Below are 20798 nucleotides of genomic sequence, written 5' to 3'. Positions count from 1 at the left end.
TTCTGCTGCTTAGCATGCATGTAGTCCTGTGTTGCAGCTTCCCCAGGTTGGCACCTCATTTTTAGGTACGCCTGGTGCTGCTCCTGGCATGCTCTTCTGCACTCCTCATTGAACCAACAAGAGAGGAGACGGTTCTGGACCTAGTTTTAGGGAATCAGTGGGAGAGCATATTGGTTGTAGTGATCATAATTCAGTTAGTTTTAGCGTAGTTATGGAAAAGGACAAGGATAGACCAGGAATAAAATGTCTCAATTGGGGAAAAGCTAATTTTACTAAGCTGCGATGTGATTTAGCCAAAGTGGATTGGAGACAGAAACTTGAAGGTAAATAAGTGTCAGAGTAGTGGGAGGCATTCAAGAAGGAGATAGTAAGGATTCAGAGCAAGTATGTTCCCTTAAAGAAAAAGGGTGGGACTAACAAATCTAGAGCTCCCTGGATGTCAAGGGGCATACAGGGAGGGATAAAGAAAAAAGGGAAGCTTGTGACAGCTACTGGGGGCTCAATACTGCAGAAACCCTAGAGGAGTATAGAAAGTGCAAGGGTGAAATTAAAAAGGAAATTAGGAAAGCAAAGAGAGGGCATGAAAAAATATTGGCAAGTAAAATCAAGGAAAACCCAAAGATGTTTTCTAAATACGTTAAGAGCAAGAGGATAACTAAAGTAGGAGTAAGGCCTATTAGAGACCATAAAGGTAACCTGTGTGTGGAGGCGGAAGACGTGGGTATGGTTCTTAATGAATACTTTGCGTCTGTCTTCACAAAAGAGAGGGATGATGCAGACATTGTAATCAGGGAGGAGGAGTGTGAAATATTAGGTGAAATAAGAATAGTGAAAGAGGAAGTATTAAGAGGTTTAGCATCTTTGAAAATGGATAAATCCCCAGGCCCGGATGAAATGTATCCCAGGCATATTAAGAGAAGTCAGAGAGGAAATAGCAAAAGCGCTGACCATCATTTTCTAATCCTCTCTGGCTACAGGTATGGTGCCGGAAGACTGGAGGACTACTAACGTTGTACCTTTGTTTAAAAAGGGAGAAAGGGATAGACCGAGTAATTACAGGTCAGTCAGCCTAACCTCAGTGGTAGGAAAATTATAGGAAAAAATTCTGAGGGACAGGATAAATCTTCATTTGGAAAGACACAGATTAATCAGGGACAGTCAGCATGGATTTGTTAAGGGAAGGTCGTGTCTGACTAACTTGATTGACCCTCCTTGTTACCTTCTCAAAAAATTTAATGACGGTAGTGCGTTTGATGTAGTCTATATGGATTTTAGCAAGGCTTTTGATAAGGTCCCGCATGGCAGACTGGCCACAAAAGTAAAAGCCTATGGGATCCAAGGCAAAGTGGCAAGTTGGATCGAAAATTGGCTCAGAGGCAGGAAACAAAGGGTAATGGTTGAACGGTGTTTGTGACTGGAAGGCTGGCTCCAGTGGGGTTCCGCAGGGCTCAGTACTGGGTCCTTTGCTTTTTGTGGTATATATCAATCATTTGGACTTGAATGTAGGAAGTATGATTAGGAAGTTTGCAGATGATACAAAAATTGGCCGTGTGGTTGATAATAAAAAGAAAGCTGTAGACTCCAGGAAGATATCAATGGACTGGTCAGGTGGGCAGAACAGTGGCAAATGGAATTCAATCCAGAGAAATGTGAGCTAATGCATTTGGGGAGGGCTAACAAGGCAAGGGAATACACAATAAATGGTGGGACACTGAGAAGTGCAGAGGATCAGAGGGACCTTGGAGTGCATGTCCACAGATCCCTGAAGGTAGCAGGACAGATGGTTAGGAAGGCATACGGGATACTTGCCTTTATTAGCCGAGGCATAAAATATAAGAGCAAGGAGTTTATGCTCGAACTGTATAAAACACTAGTTAGACCACAGCTAGAATACTGCGTGCAGTTCTGGTCACCGCATTACAGGAAGGACGTGATTGCACTAGAGAGGGTGCAGAGGAGATTTACAAGGATGTTTCCTGGGCTGGGGAATTTTAGCTATGAGGAAAGATTGGATAGGCTGATGTTGTTTTCTTTGGAACAGAGGAGGCTGAGGAGAGACCTAATTGAGGTGTATAAAATTACGAGGGGCCTAGATAGAGTGGATAGGAAGGACCTATTTCCATTACCAGAAGGGTCAATAACCAGGGAGCATAGATTTAAAGTAATTGGTAGGAGGTTTAGAGGGGATTTGAGGTGAATTTCTTTCACCCAGAGGGTGGTGGGGGGGTCTGGAACTCACTGCCTGAAATGGCGGTAGAGGCAGAAACCCTCATCACATTTAAAAATACTTGGATATGCATTTAAACTGCCGTAACCTACAAGTCTACGGACCAAGTGCTGGAAAGTGGGATTAGGGTGGATAGCTCTTTGTCGGCCGGCATCAACAAGATGGGCCGAATGGCCTCCTTCTGTGCTGTAAATTTCTATGATTCTATGATTCATGGAGGGGTCTGGCACCAACCTTGCACAGGGCTTTGCGCAGAGCTTAGAGCCTATCCATTCCAGCATGGGCAGCAAGAGCGTTCTTTAAGAATGCCAATGGTCTGCTCCATCAGAGACCGTGTGGCAGCATGGCTCTCATTGTATGCATGCTGCCCAAGTGTGGTTGGGTTGCGGAGCTGATTCATGAGCCAGGTGGTCAGCAGATAGCCCTTGACGGCCGATAGCAACCCTCTGGTTTGTCGTGGTGACTCAAAGACTGAGGGATCAGTGGACTGGCGCAAAATAAATGCATCATGACTGCATTCACCATCATGATGTGCTGAGCGTGGTCGCACACCAACTGCACATTCAACGAGTGGTAACCTTTGCGGTTGTGGTACATCTCAGCATTTAGATGCAGTGCCCACAAAGTCATGTGCGAGCAATCGATGACGCCCTGCACCATGGGGAAGCCTGCTATCCTGGCAAAGCCTCATGCACGTTCTGCCTGCTTCTCTCTGAGAGAAGAAAATGAAGTCTCCTCTCCTAGCATAAAGATCGTCTGTCACCTCTCTTATGCAGCAGTGAACAGCGAACTGGGAGATGTTACAGATGTCACCTGCTCCAGCCTGGAAGGATCCCGATGCGAGGAAATTCAGGGCCACGGTCACCTTCACTGCCGCTGGCAGTGCTGCCATTGCCCTGGTGTGAGGCTGCTGGTCTGGTTGCAAGAGGTGGCAGAGTTCTGTGAGCACCTCCTTCATGCAGCACAGATGCCTCACACTCTGCTCCTGGCTCAGGCTGAGGTGAGAGAATAGCTCTCGGAAGACCCAAAGTCTGCTGAGAGCCCTTCTCCCACCTCCTCCTCCCTCTGCGAGGAGTTTGTTCTCTTCTGGTAGAGAGAAAACGGGGAATTACAGACCGGTAAGCCTGACATCGGTAGTGGGGAAAATGCTAGAGTCCATTATAAAAGATGTAATAGCAGAGCACTTGGAAAGCAGTGACAGGATCGGACAAAGTCAACATGGATTTATAAAAGGTAAATCGTGCTTGACTAATCTACTGGAATTTTTTGAGGATGTAACTGGTAAAATAGATAAGGGAGAACCAGTGGATGTGGTGGATTTGGACTTTCATGAGGCTTTCGATAAGGTTCCGCATAAGAGATTAGCATGTAACGTTAAGGCACTTGGGATTGGGGGCAAGGTATTGACTTGGATAGAGAACTGGTTGGCAGACAGAAAGCAAAGAGTTGGAATAAACAGGTCTTTTTCCGAATGGCAGGCAGTGACTAGTGGGGTACCGCAGGGATCGGTCCTCGGACCCCAGCTATTCACAAAATATATTAATGATCTAGACAAGGGAACTAGATGTAATATCTCCAAATTTGCAGACGACACAAAGCTGGGTGGGCGTGTGTGCTGTGAGGAGGATGCTGAGAAACTCCAGGATGATTTGGACAGGTTGGGTGATTGGGCAAAAGCATGGCAGATGCAATATAACGTGGATAAATGTGAGGTTATCCACTTTGGTGGCAAAAACAGAAGGCAGATTATTATCTGAATGGCAATAGATTGGGAGAAGGGGAAGTGCAATGAGACCTGGGTGTCCTTGTGCACCAGTCGCTGAAGGTAAGCATGCAGGTGCAGCAGGCGGTTAAGAAGGCAAATGGTATGTTGGCCTTCGTAGCGAGAGGGTTTGAGTACAGGAACAAGGGTGTCTTGCTGCAGTTGTACAGGGCCTTGGTGAGACCACATCTTGAGTATTGTGTGCAGTTTTGGTCGCCTTATCTGAGGAAGGATGTTCTTGCCATGGAGGGAGTTCAGCGAAGATTCACCAGGCTGATACCTGGGATGGCAGGAATGACGTATGAGGAGAGATTGGGTCGATTGGGTTTCTACTCGCTGGAGTTTAGAAGAATGAGAGGGGATCTCATTGAAACTTATAAAATTCTGACAGGACTGGACAGACTAGATGCAGGAAGGATGTTCCCGATGGTCGGGGAGTCCAGAACCAGGGGTCACAGCCTAAGGATAAGGGGTAGGCCATTTAGGACAGAAATGAGGGGGAATTTCTTCACCCAGAGAGTGGTGAACCTGTGGAATTCTCTACCACAGAAGGCAGTAGAGGCCAATACATTAAATATATTCAAGAAGGAGTTGGATATATTTCTTAAGGCTAAAGGGATCAAGGGGTATGGGGAGAAAGCAGGGACCGGGTACTGAATTTGGATGATCAACCATGGGCGCATTGAATGGCGGAGCAGGCTCGAGGGGCCAAATGGCCTACTCCTGCTCCTATCATCTATGTTTCTATGTTTCTATGTTTCTTCGTTGCTGCCTCTGCTCCACCTCCCTGTCACACTGCAGGCCAAAGGGGATGACAACTAGAGCACCCATGACTGGCAGCAAGTGGTCTGACCAGAACCCGTGAAGTCAGAACCAAGGCCTTTTTCACTTGCAGCACCACTCCCTGTCACCTCACCAACTTTAAACAACTCTAGAACGCTCCAAACAGTTCCAGAAGCTTACACAGAGCCAGTAGAAATTAATCAGCAACTAACCTGTAAGTAGGTAATGATTGTTGGATCCGTGATTCTTAGAGTATGATGTTTTCCAATAACTACACGGAGGCTGTAACTTAACAATCAACAGGTGTTTACTGGAGTAGGTTATTCTCAACACTGGCAGTACAGAGGCATGCTCAAGGCTTATATACAGGGGTGGTCACTGCCGGTACTACAGTATACAGGAGCTGTAAAAGTAGTTCTCTCTTAACGGTACATACACTACAATGATCCCTTTAAATATCGCTGGTGGGGGGTTCTTGCAACTGCTGAACGCATGTCCAGCTGTGCGAGTTTAACACAGGGTGTTGGTTCCAGCATTGAGGATGAAAATGGAAGCGCTGGCATCAAATCAGTGTTGCACACTGATTGACGTCATGATCTGCCTACTCTACATACTTCTAGTGCATGCTCTCAGTGCCAACGCTAATGCCCTCATCAAGATGGCGTCCAGCATGGCCCATGCCAGCAAACGTGGCTCAGAAGCTATTTTCAACGCAACCAAATTTTTACCCCTTACAGCCAGGCCCAAAACTGGGCTCTTGGTTCAAAACCCCAGATGTCAGTCCCCACTTCTAATAATTGTGCACTGCTACAGGGGAAGGCACACATTAACCCTTCATGTTTGCCTGCAATGCACAGCGCAGATTCACCATAACAATACTGAGCCTTAAAGGGTTAAATTACGAGGACAGTTTGTGTAAAGTTGGCTTGTACTCTCTTGAGTTTAGAGTGTTGTGGGGTGCTCTTATCGAGCTGTTTCAAATTATAAAGGGATTGGAAAGGGTAGATAGAGAGAAATGATTTCCTCTGGTGGGCGAGTCCAATTACAGGATCACAGCTTCAAAATTAGAGCCGGGTCAACTAGGTGTGAAATCAGGAAGCATTTTTTCATACACAGGGTGGTAGAAATCTGGAACTCTGCTACTGTTCCTATGTTCCTTCTGTTTATATTATCCTACATATCCTACTGTTCCCATTGTCCCTATGTTCCTCCTGTTCCTATTTACCAGAATGGTTCTGAGAATGGGGGATCGTCACTACAAGGACAGGTTGGAGAAGCTGGATTTGTTTTCATTAGAGCAAAGGAGGTTGAGGGGTGATTTGATAGAGATGTACAAGATTATGAGGGGTTTGGATGGGCTAGATGGAGAAACGCTTTTCCCACTAGTTGATGGTACAAGGACTAGGAGAAACAGATTTAAGGTTTTGGGCAAGAGATACAGGGGGGGATGTGAGGAAAAACTTTTTTACGCAGCGAGTGGTGATGACCTGGAATTCACTGCCGACGGAAGTGGTGGAAGTGGAGACACTCAATGTTTTCAAGGGGAGACTGGATAGGCACTTGAGGGAAATAAACTTGCAGGGCTAAATCTGGAATAAAAAGTTAGTATCAGTAATGGCAACAATCAAACTATCGATTGTCGTAAAAACCCATCTGGTTCATTAATGTCCTTTAGGGGAGGAAATCTGCCGTCCTTACCTGGTCTGGCCTATATGTGACTCCAGACAATGTAGTTTACTCTTAACTGCCCTCTGAAATGGCCTAGCAAGTCATTCAGTTGTAACTAACTGCTATGAAACACAATAAGAATGAAACTGGACGGACCACCCGGCATCGACCTCGGCACCGGCTATGGACATGACAACGGCACACCCACCCAGTCGACCCTGCAAAGTCCTCCTCACCAACATCTGGGGACTTGTGCCAAAATTGGGAGAGCTGTCCCACAGACTAGTCAAGCAACAGCCTGACATAGTCATACTCACAGAATCATACCTTTCAGCCAATGTCCCAAACTCCTCGACCACCATCCCTGGGTATGTCCTGTCCCACCAGCAGGACAGACCCACCAGAGGTGATGGCACAGTGGTATACAGTTGGGAAGGAGTAGCCCTGGGAGTGCTCAACATTGACCCTGGACCCCATGAAGTCTCATGGCTTCAGGTCAAGCATGGGCAAGGGTACCTCCTGCTGATTACCACTTACCGCCCTCCCTCAGCTGATGAATCAGTACTCCTCCATGTTGAACACCACTTGGAAGAAGCACTGAGAGTAGCAAGGGCATAGAATGTACTCTGGGTGGGGGACTTCAATGTCCATCACCAAGGGTGGCTCGGTAGCACCATTACTGACCGAGCTGGCCGAGTCCTGAAGGGCGTAACTGCCAGTCTGGGTCTGGGACAGGTGCTGAGAGAACCAACACAAGGGAAAAATCTACTTGACCTCGCCCTCACCAATCTACCTGTCGCAGATGTATCTCTCCATGACAGTATTGGTGGCAGTGACCACCGCACAGTCCTTGTGGAGATGAAGTCCCATCTTCACACTGAGGACACCCTCCATCGTGTTGTGTCGCATTGCCACCGTGCTAAATGAGATAGATTCAGAACAGATCTAGCAGCTTATAACTGGGCATCCATGAGGTGCTGTGGGCCATCAGCAGCAGAATTGTATTCCATCACAATCTGTAACCTCATGGCCTGGCATATCCCTCACTCTACCATTACCATCAAACCAGGGGACCAATAAGGAGTGCAGAAGGGCATGCCAGGAGCAGCACCAGACGTACCTAAAACTGAGGTGCCAACCTGGGGAAGCTGCAACACAGGACTACATGCATGCTAAAAATCGGAAGCAGCATGCTATAGACAGGGCTAAGCGATCCCACAATCAACGGATCAGATCAAAGCTCTGTAGTCCTGCCACATCCAGTCGTGAATGGTGGTGGACCATTAAACAACTAACGGGAGGAGGAGGCTCCATGAATATCCCCATCCTCAATGATGGTGGAGCCCAGCATGTGAGTGCAAAAAACAAGGCTTAAGCGTTTGCAACCATCTTCAGCCAGAAGTGCCGAGTGGATGATCCATATCGGCCTACTCCTGAGGTCCCCACCATCACAGAAGCCAGTCTTCAGCCAATTTGATTCACTCCATGTGATATCAAGAAATGGCTGAGCGCACTGGAGACAGCAAAGGCTATGGGCCCCGACAACATCCCAGCTATTGTGCTGAAGACTTGTGCTCTAGAACTAGCTGCGCCTCTAGCCAAGCTGTTCCAGTGCAGCTACAACACTAGCATCTATCCGACAGTGTAGAAAACTGCCCAGGTATGTCCTGTCCACAAAAAGCAGGACAAATCCAATCCAGCCAATTACCACCCCATCAATTGACTCTCAATCATCAGCAAAGTGATGGAAGGTGTCGTCGACAGTACTATCAAGCGGCACTTATGCAGCAAAAACTGTTAAGTCCGTGAATGATGGAGACACGGACTAGCAGGAGAGAAACAAAGAGATGTTTACTGGTGAAAGGCATAAACGAATCTAACCAACAGAGGCTCTCTAGCGCCTTTTATACAGGGGTGGTCACTGCCGGTACTGCAGCCTGAGACCAGTTATTCTCTTAAAGGTACATACACAACAATTCCTCCCCTTTTAGATAAACAGTACATAACATTCATTTAACAACTAATGATAACGAATTACAATCACAATTACTGTTGCGAGATACATTGGTTAAGTTTAAGCAATTATAAGTTCAGTCTTTGAGGAGGCTTCCTGATTCTGTCTGGATGACGCCCCTTTGGAATATCAGGTTCTTCTGGCAATGTTGAGTCGGAATCAATGTCATTGTTTGTTTCGTCTGCTTCCAATATTACCGGTTCTGCGGTAGCTGCAATTGGAACGTCGATTTCATTACCAGGTGTATCAGATCGTGGTGTGGAGTTGACGTTTTCCAGTGACTCTAGAATCTGGTCAGCATGGCGTCTTACAATGCTCTCCCCAATGTCCACGGTATACATGAGAGGTCCTTGTCGTGTACAAATCGTTCCTGGCTGCCATTTCTCAGTGCGGTAGTCCCGGGCCAAAACTGGTTGACCTATCTTAAAACTCCTGGTCGGCCTTTCATTCATATTCTGAAACTGCCTGTTCTCCACATCTCTTCAGACGTTTGGCTTAACCAAATCCAAGCGGCATCGTAGTCTTCGATTGAAGAACATCATGGCTGGAGTTTGGTTGGTAACCGCATGTGTCGCATTCCGGTAGGCAAACAAGAAGTTGTCCACCTTGTGTTGTAGGGGTATATCTTCATTACACATTGCCTTGATAGCCTTCTTGAATGTTTGGACAAACCTCTCGGCCAATCCATTAGTGACTGGATGATATGGGGCAGATGTGTAATGCTTAACACCATTGTTCTTTAAGAACCTCCGGAACTCTTCAGACACAAACTGTGGTCCATTGTCAGAGCAAATCTGTTCAGGCAGCCCATTCCTGGCGAATATGGTTCGTAAAACTGCGATAGTTTTTTCCGTGGTGGTTGAGGACATTTTTATTACCTCTGGCCACTTTGAATGTGCATCCACCGCAATTAAAAACATCGAGTCCATGAAGGGACCAGCAAAATCAATGTGCACCCTTTGCCATGGAGATGAGGGCCACTCCCATGGATGCAGAGGAGCTTGTGGTGGGGCGTTTTGGACCTTCTGGCATCCTGCACAGCTCTTGGTCATCTCTTCGATTTCTCTATCGATTCCCGGCCACCACACAAACACTCTGGCTAAGCTCTTCATTTTTACCCCACCCAGATGACCCTCATGAAGCTCATTGAGCACTCTATCCGTCAACTTAGGTGGAATTACTACTCTGGATCCGCACATCAAGGTTCCTCTGCACACTGACAGCTGTTCTCTTCTCGGTGAGAATGCTGGCAGCAGTGGTTCGCCATGTGCTGGCCATCCCTTCACCATGATAGTGTCGGGTCATTCCGTGTTTCCTTTTCTATGTTTGCATTCGTCACAGGGAGACATTCAACTATGGTCGAGTGGAATAACTCCATTGGATCCACTGCAAGGTCTTCTTCTTCCACCGTCGGCAACGGTAGATGTGACAATCCATCAGCATTTCCATGCTGTTTAGTTCCTTTGTACTCGATTTCATATTGGTGTGCCCCTAGGAAAAGGGACCATCTCTGCAGCCGTTGCGCTATTATCGGTACGCCCTTCTGAGGGTTGAAAATGGAGACAAGAGGTTGATGATCGGTTAGTAGAGTAAATTTTTGACCATGCAGACAGTGATTGAACTTCTTCACCCCCCACACTAGGCTGAGGGCCTCTCTGTCAATCTGGGTGTAGTTACGCTCGGCAGAAGTTAACGAGCGTGAAGCAAAAGCTATCGGCCTCTCCAACCCATCAAGGAATTTATGTGACAGTACCTCCCCAATGCCGTAGGGAGATGCATCACACGCCAGCCTGATTGGCAGTGCTGGGTTGTAGTGAGCCAATACTTCCTTCGAAGTGATTAAGTCCTTACTCTTCTGAAAAGCACGTTTACAATCATCGCTCCATTTCCATGCTACCCCCGTTCGTAGCAGGGCGTTCAGTGGATGCAGAATTGTCGACAAATTCGGCAAAAACTTATGATAGTAATTCACCAACCCGAGGAATGACCTCAGCTGCGACACATTTTCAGGCGCTGGGGCCTTAACAACCGCTTCAATTTTGTCAGGGGACTTATGTAACCCCTCTTCATCAATCACGTGGCCACAATATGATATCTGTTTCTTAAAAAATTCGCACTTGGGGCGGTTGGCTCGCAGCCCATGTTCCCGTAGTCTAGTGAGCACCTGTTCTAGGTTGTTAAGGTGTTCACTGTCATCTTCACCTGTTACAAGGATGTCGTCCAAGTAACACTGAGTCCCCGGAATCCCTTGCAGGACTTGTTCCATCGCTCTTTTCCATATCGCCGGAGCCGATGCTACTCCGAATACCAATCGATGATACTGGTAAAGACCTTTGTGAGTGTTTATCGTGAGATACTTTCTAGAGGACTCTTCAACCTCCATCTGCAAATATGCTTGTGCTAGGTCAATTTTTGTAAAACGCTTCCCTCCAGACAGTGAGGCGAAGATGTCTTCTAACCTTGGAAGAGGATATTGTACTGTGTGAAGGATAGGGTTCACCGTCACCTTGAAATCCCCACAGATGCGAATCTTCCTTGGCTCTCCGGACTTATTGCTTAACGTTTTCTTCATGACAGGAACGATGGGTGTCGCCCACTCGCTCCAGTCGACCTTAGACAACACGCCCGCCTTCTCCAGATTCTCCAGCTCTGCCTCGACGGCTGAACGAATTGCATATGGTACCGGTCTCGCTTTGAAAAACTTGGGAACTGCATTCTCTTCTATTTTTAACGAGGCGGTTATGCCTTTAAGCGTGCCCAGTTCCTGTTGAAATACCTCTTTGGCGTTAGCTAAGATTGTTGACAATCGTCCAGGAGTGACGTCTTCATCTTTTTTACCGTCCACCGTCATTGCATGAATGGAATGCCAATCTAAGTTTATCATCCTGATCCATTCCCGTCCCAATAACGGTGGTCCACCATTTGGCAGTATGTAGAGATACAATTTCCGTATTTTCTTGCCATTGTATTCGACAGGCACCCTTATTTTTCCTCTGGGGTATACTTTTGCCCCGTATACGTCGTCAAGACGATGGATGTCTCTCAAGTGTATGTGTGAAAATAGCCGCTCATAGTCTCGTCGATTCATGATGGTTAGCGCTGATCCTGTATCCAATTCCATTTTAACTTGGGACCCTGCTATCGTGAGGGTGACACAAATGGTTCGGTGATCCTCTTTTGCGATTACATTGTGAAGTTTGAGACAGCTTAATCTCCTGTTCTCGGATTCACTATCGCTCATCTGGTCTTCGGAACTACTGTCCGTTAGCTTTTGTACTTTCTTGTACGGTTCCTTAGTAGCCTTTTTGTTGTCGCTGGTCTTCTTCCCAGACCTACAAACTCGTGCAATGTGTCCAATCGTCCCGCATCGTCTGCATATTTTGTCTTTGGACCAGCAGTCCTTCTGGTCATGGTTAGTTCTGCCGCAGCGATAGCATTTTGCAAATCCCCGTGTCATTTCGTGGGTGCCGTATTCCTGTGGTTTTTGTTGAATTTCTGCAGCTCCCCTGGCTGCTGCTTCATACAATGCTGCCACGCTGAAAGCCTTATCTAGCGTCAGCTCTTTTTCTGCGAGTAACTTCTTCTGTGTTCCTTCACTCAGGAGTCCACAGACAAATTTGTCCCGTAGGGTATCTGCCAGTCCTGCTCCGAACTGGCAGTGCTTTGATAGCTTGCGTAGCTCCGTAAGATACTCAGCATTGCTCTCATCTTTGTGCTGAGTTCTCCTGTGGAATTTAAATCTTTCTGCTATCAACAGCGGTGCAGGGTTTAAGTGCTCCTGTAGAACAGCAACAATTTCGTTAAAACTTTTCGCCTTCGGTTTGGCTGGAGTAATCAGATCCCGCAATAGGCCATACGTTCTAGCGCCCATTACGTTTAGCAATATTGATGCCTTTTTTCCCTCCGCTGTTTCATTTGCCTCGAAATATACCTCGACTCTTTCCACATACGTGGTCCAGTCCTCTAATGTATTATCAAAAGCAGTGATACAGCCAGTCTTCGGCATCTTGCAAATCTAAAATGGCGCCTCCCGCGCTTTGCCTTCTTCTCCGATTTAACAAAATGGCGCCTCCCGCGCTTTTCCTTCTTCCCCGCTGTTGTTCGCGCTGCTTTCCACGGTTTCCTGCACGTTAAATATTAATTCGTTTTCTTTTATTATCTTCCCGTCGTGGAGCGAACCCTCAAACACTTCCCTCCCTCTTCTGAGGTCCGAACGCTGCCCAGCTTCGAAACACCGGCCGCGCCCTGTATGCTCCACTCTCTCTCTCTCTCTCCTTGCTTCCCGACTCGCTGCCCGGCCCCGTTGAAAGGCTACCCGATCGAGCTTCAGCCCGCTGCAACCCAGGAAGGATCAGAGCACTACCTGCCACCAGCCCGATTAGCTGGGAAACCACGGACCGAGGAACCCAGCCTGGCTCTGGACAGTCTCTCCTGCAAGTTTTGAAATCGATGATTGATGGTCGACGCCCGTTTTTCGAGTTTCAGTGGCCTATTTTTTTTTTTCTTTCTTCTGGCTCCGACCTTCAACACGTCGTCGAAGCTGCTGCTGAGTTGCAGGTAAGTTCGTTTCTAACTCGTCGCCAGTGTTAAGTCCGTGAATGATGGAGACACGGACTAGCAGGAGAGAAACAAAGAGATATTTACTGGTGAAAGGCATAAACGAATCGAACCAACAGAGGCTCTTTAGCGCCTTTTATACAGGGGTGGTCACTGCCGGTACTGCAGTCTGAGACCAGTTATTCTCTTAAAGGTACATACACAACAAAAACCTGCTCACTAATGCTCAGTTTGGGTTCCACCAGGACCACTCGGCTCCCGACCTCATTTCAGCCTTGGTCCAAATATGGACAAAGGAGCTGAATTCCAGAGGTGAGGTGAGAGTGACTGCCCTTGACATCAAGGCAGCATTTGACCGAGTCTGGCATCAGGGAGCCCTAGTAAAACTGAAGTTAATGGGAATCGGGGGGAAAATGCTCCACTGGCTAGAGTCATACCTAGCACAAAGGAAGATGGTTGTGGTGGTTGAAGGTCAATCATCACAGTCCCCGGGCATCACTGCAGGAGTTCCTCAGGGTAGTGTCCTAGGCCCAACCATCTTCAGCTACTTCATCAATGACCTTCCCTCCAACATAAGCTCAGAAATGGGGATGTTCGCTGATGACTGTACAGTGTTCAGCGCCATTCACAACTCCTCAGATAATGAAGCAGTCCATGTCCGCATGCAACAAGACCTGGACAACGTTCAGGCTTGGGCTGATAAGTGGCAGGTAACATTCGCGCCACACAAGTGCCAGGCAATGACTATCTCCAACAAGCGAGTGTCTAACCACCTGCCCTTGACATTCAATGGCATTACCATTGCCGAATCCCCCACCATCAACATCCTGGGGGTCACCATTGACCAGAAACTTAACTGGCCCAGCCACATAAATACTCTGGCAACAAGAGCAGGTCAGAGGCTAGGTATTCTGTGGCGAGTGTCTCACCTCCTGACTCCCCAAAGCCTTTCCACCATCTACAAGGTACAAATAAGGAGTGTGATGGAATACTCTCCACTTGCCTCGATGAGTGCAACTCCAACAACACTCAATGTTTTCAAGGGGAGACTGGATAAGCACTTGAGGGAAATAAACTTGCAGGGCTACGGGAATAGAGTGGGGGAATGGGATTGACTGGATTGCTCTACAGAGAACCGGCACGGACTCGATGGGCCACATGGCCTCCTTCTGCGCTGTTATGACTCTATGGGGGCTAAATTCAGTTAATTTGCGCCTCCCGTTAGCGCCCTCAGGCAAATCAACTAGTGCCTGGGCGCGGCGCCCCTAACGCATTCTGCGAAATTCAGCGGGAGGTTAGCGGCGGCGCTAACTGTTAGCGCCACACGGCGCTGCGCCACTGACGATGACGTCCTTGCCGTGCGCAGCGCCCCGCTCGCGCCCCAGCTGTAATATTGGGTGGCGCCCCCCGACTTACCGCCGGACGCTATATCTGCCGGGGTCAGGGGGGCCTACCTGCGGCCAGGGCGGTGCTAGTTAAAGGGGAGGTGGCGGGCGGCCATTTTTGTTGCTGGCGGCCTGCCAGCACCTGCCCCCGTTGCTGTCCCCGGCCCCCATGAAGTCCCCCGGCGGTGTTTCCGGCTGCTCTCAGTGAGCCCGGCATTCCTCTTGAGTGCCGGGCTTATTTGCCGGCACTCCCGATCCCTGTTGACCCAGCTGGGTGCCAGGACGCGTTGAGCCAGGCCCCTCCCCTTTAATAAGGGGAGGAAGGCCTGCAGTACCGCGGCACGATGTTGCCTCGCAGCGCCCCCAGTAGCCCCCCTCCTCCCTCTCGGGGCACCTAAAGTGAGGGAAAAAGACATTGAAACTTTTCTAGAATTCAGTAGGAGTAAATTCATTGGTTATACTTTAGGAAATGACACTGTTACCATTGTTGGATTACCACGGCCCATCCATGAAAGTATCAAAACCCTTAAACAGCACAAGGCCAAAGGGAGCGCTACTCAATTTTTACCCCTATGACACTATGTTCCTTTGTACAACAGTCACTGTCCCACGCAGTAATGGATGTTACATGAAGCACTGTCAGATATTTCTGAAAGGTGTTAACAAGGTGCTGTAGAAACATAAAGTGTTCTATCTTTGTTCCTGATGATGCTGCTCCCATCTACCGTGCTTTTGACAGCTCAGTGAGAAGGCCATCTGCTGCCCTATGCCATGGTTTCCAACTATATATATCCTGATTAGGTCCACTTCCTGTCTACAAAGTTGACTTCTTGTAATCACGATTCTGTATTCAGTTTTGGTAGGTCTGTTGTCACAACACCCCTTCCGACCATCACTGGCAAGTTTATCTCTGACCATCTCCTTGTATACTTCACCACCCATATTCTCCTAGGTGTTAATCTTGACTCAGTGGTCTGAGAGAGTTGTGGGTTCAAGCCCCACTCCAGAGACTTGGCACAAAATACAGCCTGATGCTGTTGTGGAGTACTGAGGGAGTCCTGCACTATCGGAGGTGCCATCTTTTGGATGAGATGTTACACCATGAGCCCCTTCTGCCCTCTCAAGTGGATGTGAAAGATACCATGGCACAATTTTGAAGAGGAGCATGGGAGTTCTCCTGGTGTCCTGGCCAATAGTTACCCCTCAACCAACAGCACTAAACAGTCATTTATCTCAGTGCTGTTTGTAAAACCTGGCTGTGTGCAAATTGACTCCTTACATTGCAGCAGTGCCTGCTTCATTGACTGGAAAGGACTTTGAAAAAGAAAGACTTGCATTTATATAGCGCCTTTCACGACCACCGGACATTCTAAAGCGCTTTACAGCCAATGAAGTACTTTTTGAAGTGGAGTCACTGTTGTAATGTAGGAGACGCGGCAGCCAATTTGCGCACAGCAAGCTCCCACAAACAGCAATGTGATAATGACCAGATAATCTGTTTTAGTGATGTTGATTGAGGGATAAATATTGGCCGGGACACTGTTGATAACTCCCCTGCTCTTCTTTAAAATAGTGCCATGGGATCTTTTATGTCCGCCTGAGAGAGCGCTAGACGGGGCCTCAGTTTAACGTCTCATCCGAAAGACGGCACCTCCGACAGTGCAGCACTCCCTCAGCACTGCACGGGAGTGTCACTCTGGATTTATGTGCTCAAGTCCCTGGAGTGGGACTTGAACCCACAACTTTCTGACTCAGAGGCGACAGTGCTACCCATTGGGCCACGGCTGACACTTTGGGATGGCCTGAGGTTGTGAAAGGTGCTGTATAAATACAAGTCCTTTCCTTTAAAACCCAGGCTCCCTCTTGAAGTCAGTCACAGCTGTTGCTGCTTACTCACAACTTGAATGGGTCAGGATCTCGCTCTGATTGCTTCCCCTCTGCAACCGAGGTGCACAGAGGGAAACTGCAGCCTGCCTGTGCCTGGCGAGCTCACCACAGGCTGGGACTTGGACCTGGGAATCTGTGTCTGAACGGCTCGGGTGCACGCGGAGCTGTGCATGTGCCCACCGAGTCACCCGACGTTTGACAAGGACGTTGGTCACCTGGCAACGTGTCGCTGAAGTGCAAGGACTGAGGAAGCAGGCTAACCCTGGCACTCACCTGCAGGACAGCTGGCTGCTCGGTTGATGTAGATGATGGTCCATCGCTCGGGGCTTTCATGGTAGGGCGGCGGGTGAATTTTAAAAACCTGACAGAAGTACCGGTCTGTGTCGGTCACGTTGAGGCCCCAGATGGTTATTGACACGTTTTCCTGGCTCAGCAAAACCTGACAGTTGAACAGGTCTTTTTTCCCCGGGGGTACCATTGTACCGTTGGTGAAGGAAGCACTGCAGACCTCTGTGCTTTTACTCCGTCCGCCCTTATACAGAACGACTTGGAACTCTTCACCAGTCCCAATGCCACCACATACCAGGCTGGCCTCTCCATTATGGTTGGCCCTCAAAAAGCGGGGCTGGGAGACACTCCTGTTTAGCCCTATGAAATAAAGTGAAGAAGTTTAATTATTGAAAGCTCTCTTTATATATTACTAGCTAGAGGTGCCCGGCGTTGCCAGGGCAATTTTGGGCCGCGCGGTCTCCCTGCCCCTGTTTGTCCCCTCTATCTCTCCCTCTTCCCCTCTCCCTGTGCTGTCCTCTCCCTCCCTCCCCTCCCCCTCCCTCCCCTCTCCCTGCCGAGCGCCTGAGGCCCGGTGCCGTTGTGATAGCGGCCATGCGGGGCCTAGCGCTTGAGGCGCGGCTGGGCTGTCGGGCCGAGACGGACCCGAGCTGAGCTCCCCCGCGGATCGCGCAGCTGACGGCCGGCCGCTGCCACTTCCCCAACTGCTGTGTGTGTCGGGCCGAGCGGTTGCGAGGCACGGCCCGAGTGAGCACAACTTACCTGCCGCTCCGGCGGGGCGGGAGCGGGATCGGGAGCCGCAATGTGGGGGTTTCTTTTGCTGCTGCTGTCCCTGTGGGGATGGAAAAAATGGTGGCGAAGTTTAGGGAGACTGGAGGATTAGGACCCGCCCGTGACGCACTGATTGGTCAACCATCAGGTGAGTGAACTGTAGGATTGGTCAAGCAGCACGTCACTCAACGCTAATGAGAGGTAGGATTGGTCAACTGCTAATGAGTGGATTTTTGAGGATTTTTGAACGTTTTTTGTATACTGTCCAAACAATTTTTGTCTGACGAAAAAGTAAATACGCCTACAAGAGTCCCCTAACGATAAGGTTTCTTTCGATATAACATACGTGTAGGTACGCTCTATAAGTTTTGATTGTATAGCCGGACAGACAGAAAGACAGAGAGACAGACAGAGAGACAGACAGAGAGGCAGACAGAGAGACAGACAGAGAGACGTACCGGTTTATATATATATACTAGCTGGAGTGCCCGGCGGTGCCGAGGCTTTTTCGAGGGCATGTTGTTGTTGGAAGAGAGAGAGAGAGCGACTGGGGGGAAGAGAGAGAGCGACTGCGGGGAAGAGAGAGAGCGACTGCGGGGAAGAGAGAGAGCAACTGGGGGGAAGAAAGAAAGCGACGGGGGAGGAGGGGGAGCGGGGAGGGGGGAGGGGGGAGGAGGGGGAGGGGGAGGAGGTGAAGGGGGGAGGGGGAGGAGGAGGGGGAGGGGGGAGGGGGGAGGAGGGGGAGGGGGAGGAAGGGGGAGGGGAAGTGGGGGAGGAAGGGGAAGGAAGGGAGGGGAGGGGGGAGGGGGGGTGGGGGGGGGAGGGTGTGTGTGGGGGGGGGAAGGGGGAGTGGGAAAGGTGTGGGGGGGAAGGAGCGGGGAGGGGGGAGGGGGGAGAAAGGGAGTGGGGGAACAAGCAGACCCTCTCCCCTCTGCCGGCGATGGCTCCGTGGAGCTCAGTGCCGCCCCACGCACTGACATGGCCCAACCGAGCGCAACGCCCCAGTCAGCCCGAGCCCCACCTCGAGCCCCGCCCTCTGCCCTCCCGAGCCCCGCCCCACGCCCTCTGGAGCCCCGCCCCACGCCCTCCCAAGCCGCGGCTTCAAGACCGCTGATTGCGGCTGGGCCTGCGCGCCGCTTGGGGAAGGAGAGAGAGAGCTGCCGCTCCTCCGGTCGATGTGTTGCGGGCCGACCCCTGATGAGCACCCGATCAGCTGAGCCCAAGCCCCGCGGTGACCGCAACTCACCTCCCGCTACGCTCCCTCCCGCCCCGCCAGCCTTTACCAACATGGCGGCGATGGCTACACTCTGCCCAGTCCCGCACCGCCAGCTTTTACAAAGATGGCGGCGATCGCGGGGCGGGCCCAGCGGGAGTGCCACTGCCTAGCTCGGGCGTGGCTGGGCAACAGAGGCCCAGGCTTCCAGGCCTGCAAAAACGGTGAAAGGTAGGAAAATTATAGAGGTTAGAGAAAAGATTTACAAATTAATTAACTTTTTTTAAAAACAATTTGTGTTTTGAAAGCAACTTTTTTTTTGCTGGAAATCTAGATTTGAAAAGAAACACGCAGAAAGTGGGAAAAAAATAAACTTACGAATCAAGATGGCTGACACTCACCTCAGTTCAGAATGATAAGGCCCGCCCACACACGCACCGGTTGGTCAACCGCCAGGTCACTGAACTGTAGGATTGGTCAATCATCACGTCACTCAACTGTAGGATGGCCCGCCCGCACACACAATGAACCCGCCCCCACTCGATGCAAATGAGCGGATAATGAGCGGAATGTTGAACGTTATTTGGATACCGTCGGCACAATTTTTGTCCGACCAAAAAGTAAATATGCCTACAAGAGTCCCCTAATGATGAGCTTTCTTTTGGTATAACATATGTGTAGGTACGCTCTATAACTTTTGATTGTATAGCCGGACAGACAGAGAGACAGAGAGACAGAAAGACAGAGAGACAGACAGACAGAGAGACAGAGAGACATACTGTTTTATATATATAGATATTCACTCTCGGGACGTGAGCGTCGCTGGCAAAGCTGGCATTTATTGCCCATCCTTAGTTGCCCTTGAGAAGGTGGTGGTGAGCCACTGAAATAAAGAATAGATTTGCCTTCCAAAGCTAGGCTTTATTAACTTTAAAATCTGCAGCACATCTTCCCACATCCAGTCCCAACCAAAGCTGGAAAAGAACTGAATTTAAGGTGGCCACAACACATCATGTGATCATCAACTACCAATGAGATTACAACATATATCCCAAGGCAGTTAACAAACAACCAATCACAATACTTTTACTAAACAAGGAATAATCACCACATTCACCCCTCCTTTTAAAATATACTCCAACCTAAATAACCTTTACAATTTATAATTAATTACTTACAACTAAAACTATGCACAACAAGAATAAAACTGTTCACATGACACAATACTAAGTGAACAACAACAAATAGTAACATTGCACATAAGTATTAAGTATCTCTCAACTAAAACAATATACTATAATATTTCAACAATTTTAAAACATTACTATCAATTTAAAAGTCCATTTTCAATCGGTCGACCGGATATCTTGTTCGTGTCGACCTTCTTAACCTTGGTGAAATTCCTTGCCCTCCCACACCAGAAGGCACAGAAGTATCTTCAACAGGAAGGCTATCCATATCCCGATTTTCAAAGGTTTCCGGATTAGAAATCCCATCAGAAGGTAAACTGGGACGGTCATAAACATCTATCAAGGGCTGACTAATAGAAGTATAATTATCTGCAATCGGATTGGAAATATTCGTAGTATCTGTAACAGCATCCACATTATCTGAATCATGACTATTGTTAATATCCTCAGAAGAGGGCTGGCCACCACAAGGAGCCAAGTCTGTAATTGAAACAATACTTTCTTTCCCATCTTGGAATCGAATATGAGCATATTGGGAATTTGCCTCCAACAGCTTCACCTCCTCCACCAAAGGATCATATTTTGACAATCTAACATGGCGTCGAAGCAGCACAGGTCCCTGCATAGTAAGCCATGAAGGTACCGAATATCCCGTAGTATATCTCTGCGGATAGTTAAAGAGCCTTTCATGGGGGTTCACATTAGTAGCCGTTGAAAGCAATGATCTAATGGAATGCAGGGCATCAGGCAGTACCATTTCCCACTGTGTATTCTTAAGGTTCCGGGATGTCAAAGCCAACATAACTGCTTTCCAGATCACCCCATTGTATCGTTCGCACTGTCCATTACCCTGGGGATTATACGGGGTAGTTCTACTAGTAGAAATTCCCCAACTCTGAAGGTATTCCTTCAACTGGGAAGACATAAAAGAACTTCCCTGATCCGAATGGTTATACGCAGGCATCCCAAAGATGACAAAAAGTTGAGTCAGACATTTAATAACTGTAGCAGCTGATACATCTGCACAAGGAAAAGCAAAAGGGAACCTTGAAA

At 48.7% G+C, this 20798-nt stretch overlaps 1 protein-coding gene across 1 annotated transcript in view; it reads right to left on the bottom strand.

The window, feature by feature from the left end:
* Positions 1–20798, bottom strand: part of LOC147119962 (cytotoxic T-lymphocyte protein 4-like) — a 93653-nt gene that overhangs the window by 58902 nt on the left and 13953 nt on the right. The window contains exon 2 of the mRNA XM_085984187.1: positions 16557–16931. Within this exon, the coding sequence (XP_085840313.1) occupies positions 16557–16931 (375 nt within the window). The remainder of the gene's footprint in view (positions 1–16556; positions 16932–20798) is intronic.

The sequence above is a fragment of the Somniosus microcephalus genome, chromosome 4 (genome assembly GCF_052327205.1).
Source record: "Somniosus microcephalus isolate GS21.2 chromosome 4, FLI_Smic_1.0, whole genome shotgun sequence".
NCBI lineage: Eukaryota > Metazoa > Chordata > Chondrichthyes > Squaliformes > Somniosidae > Somniosus > Somniosus microcephalus.
Note: the sequence above shows the minus strand (reverse complement) of the source record. Positions and strands in the feature narration are given on the sequence as shown.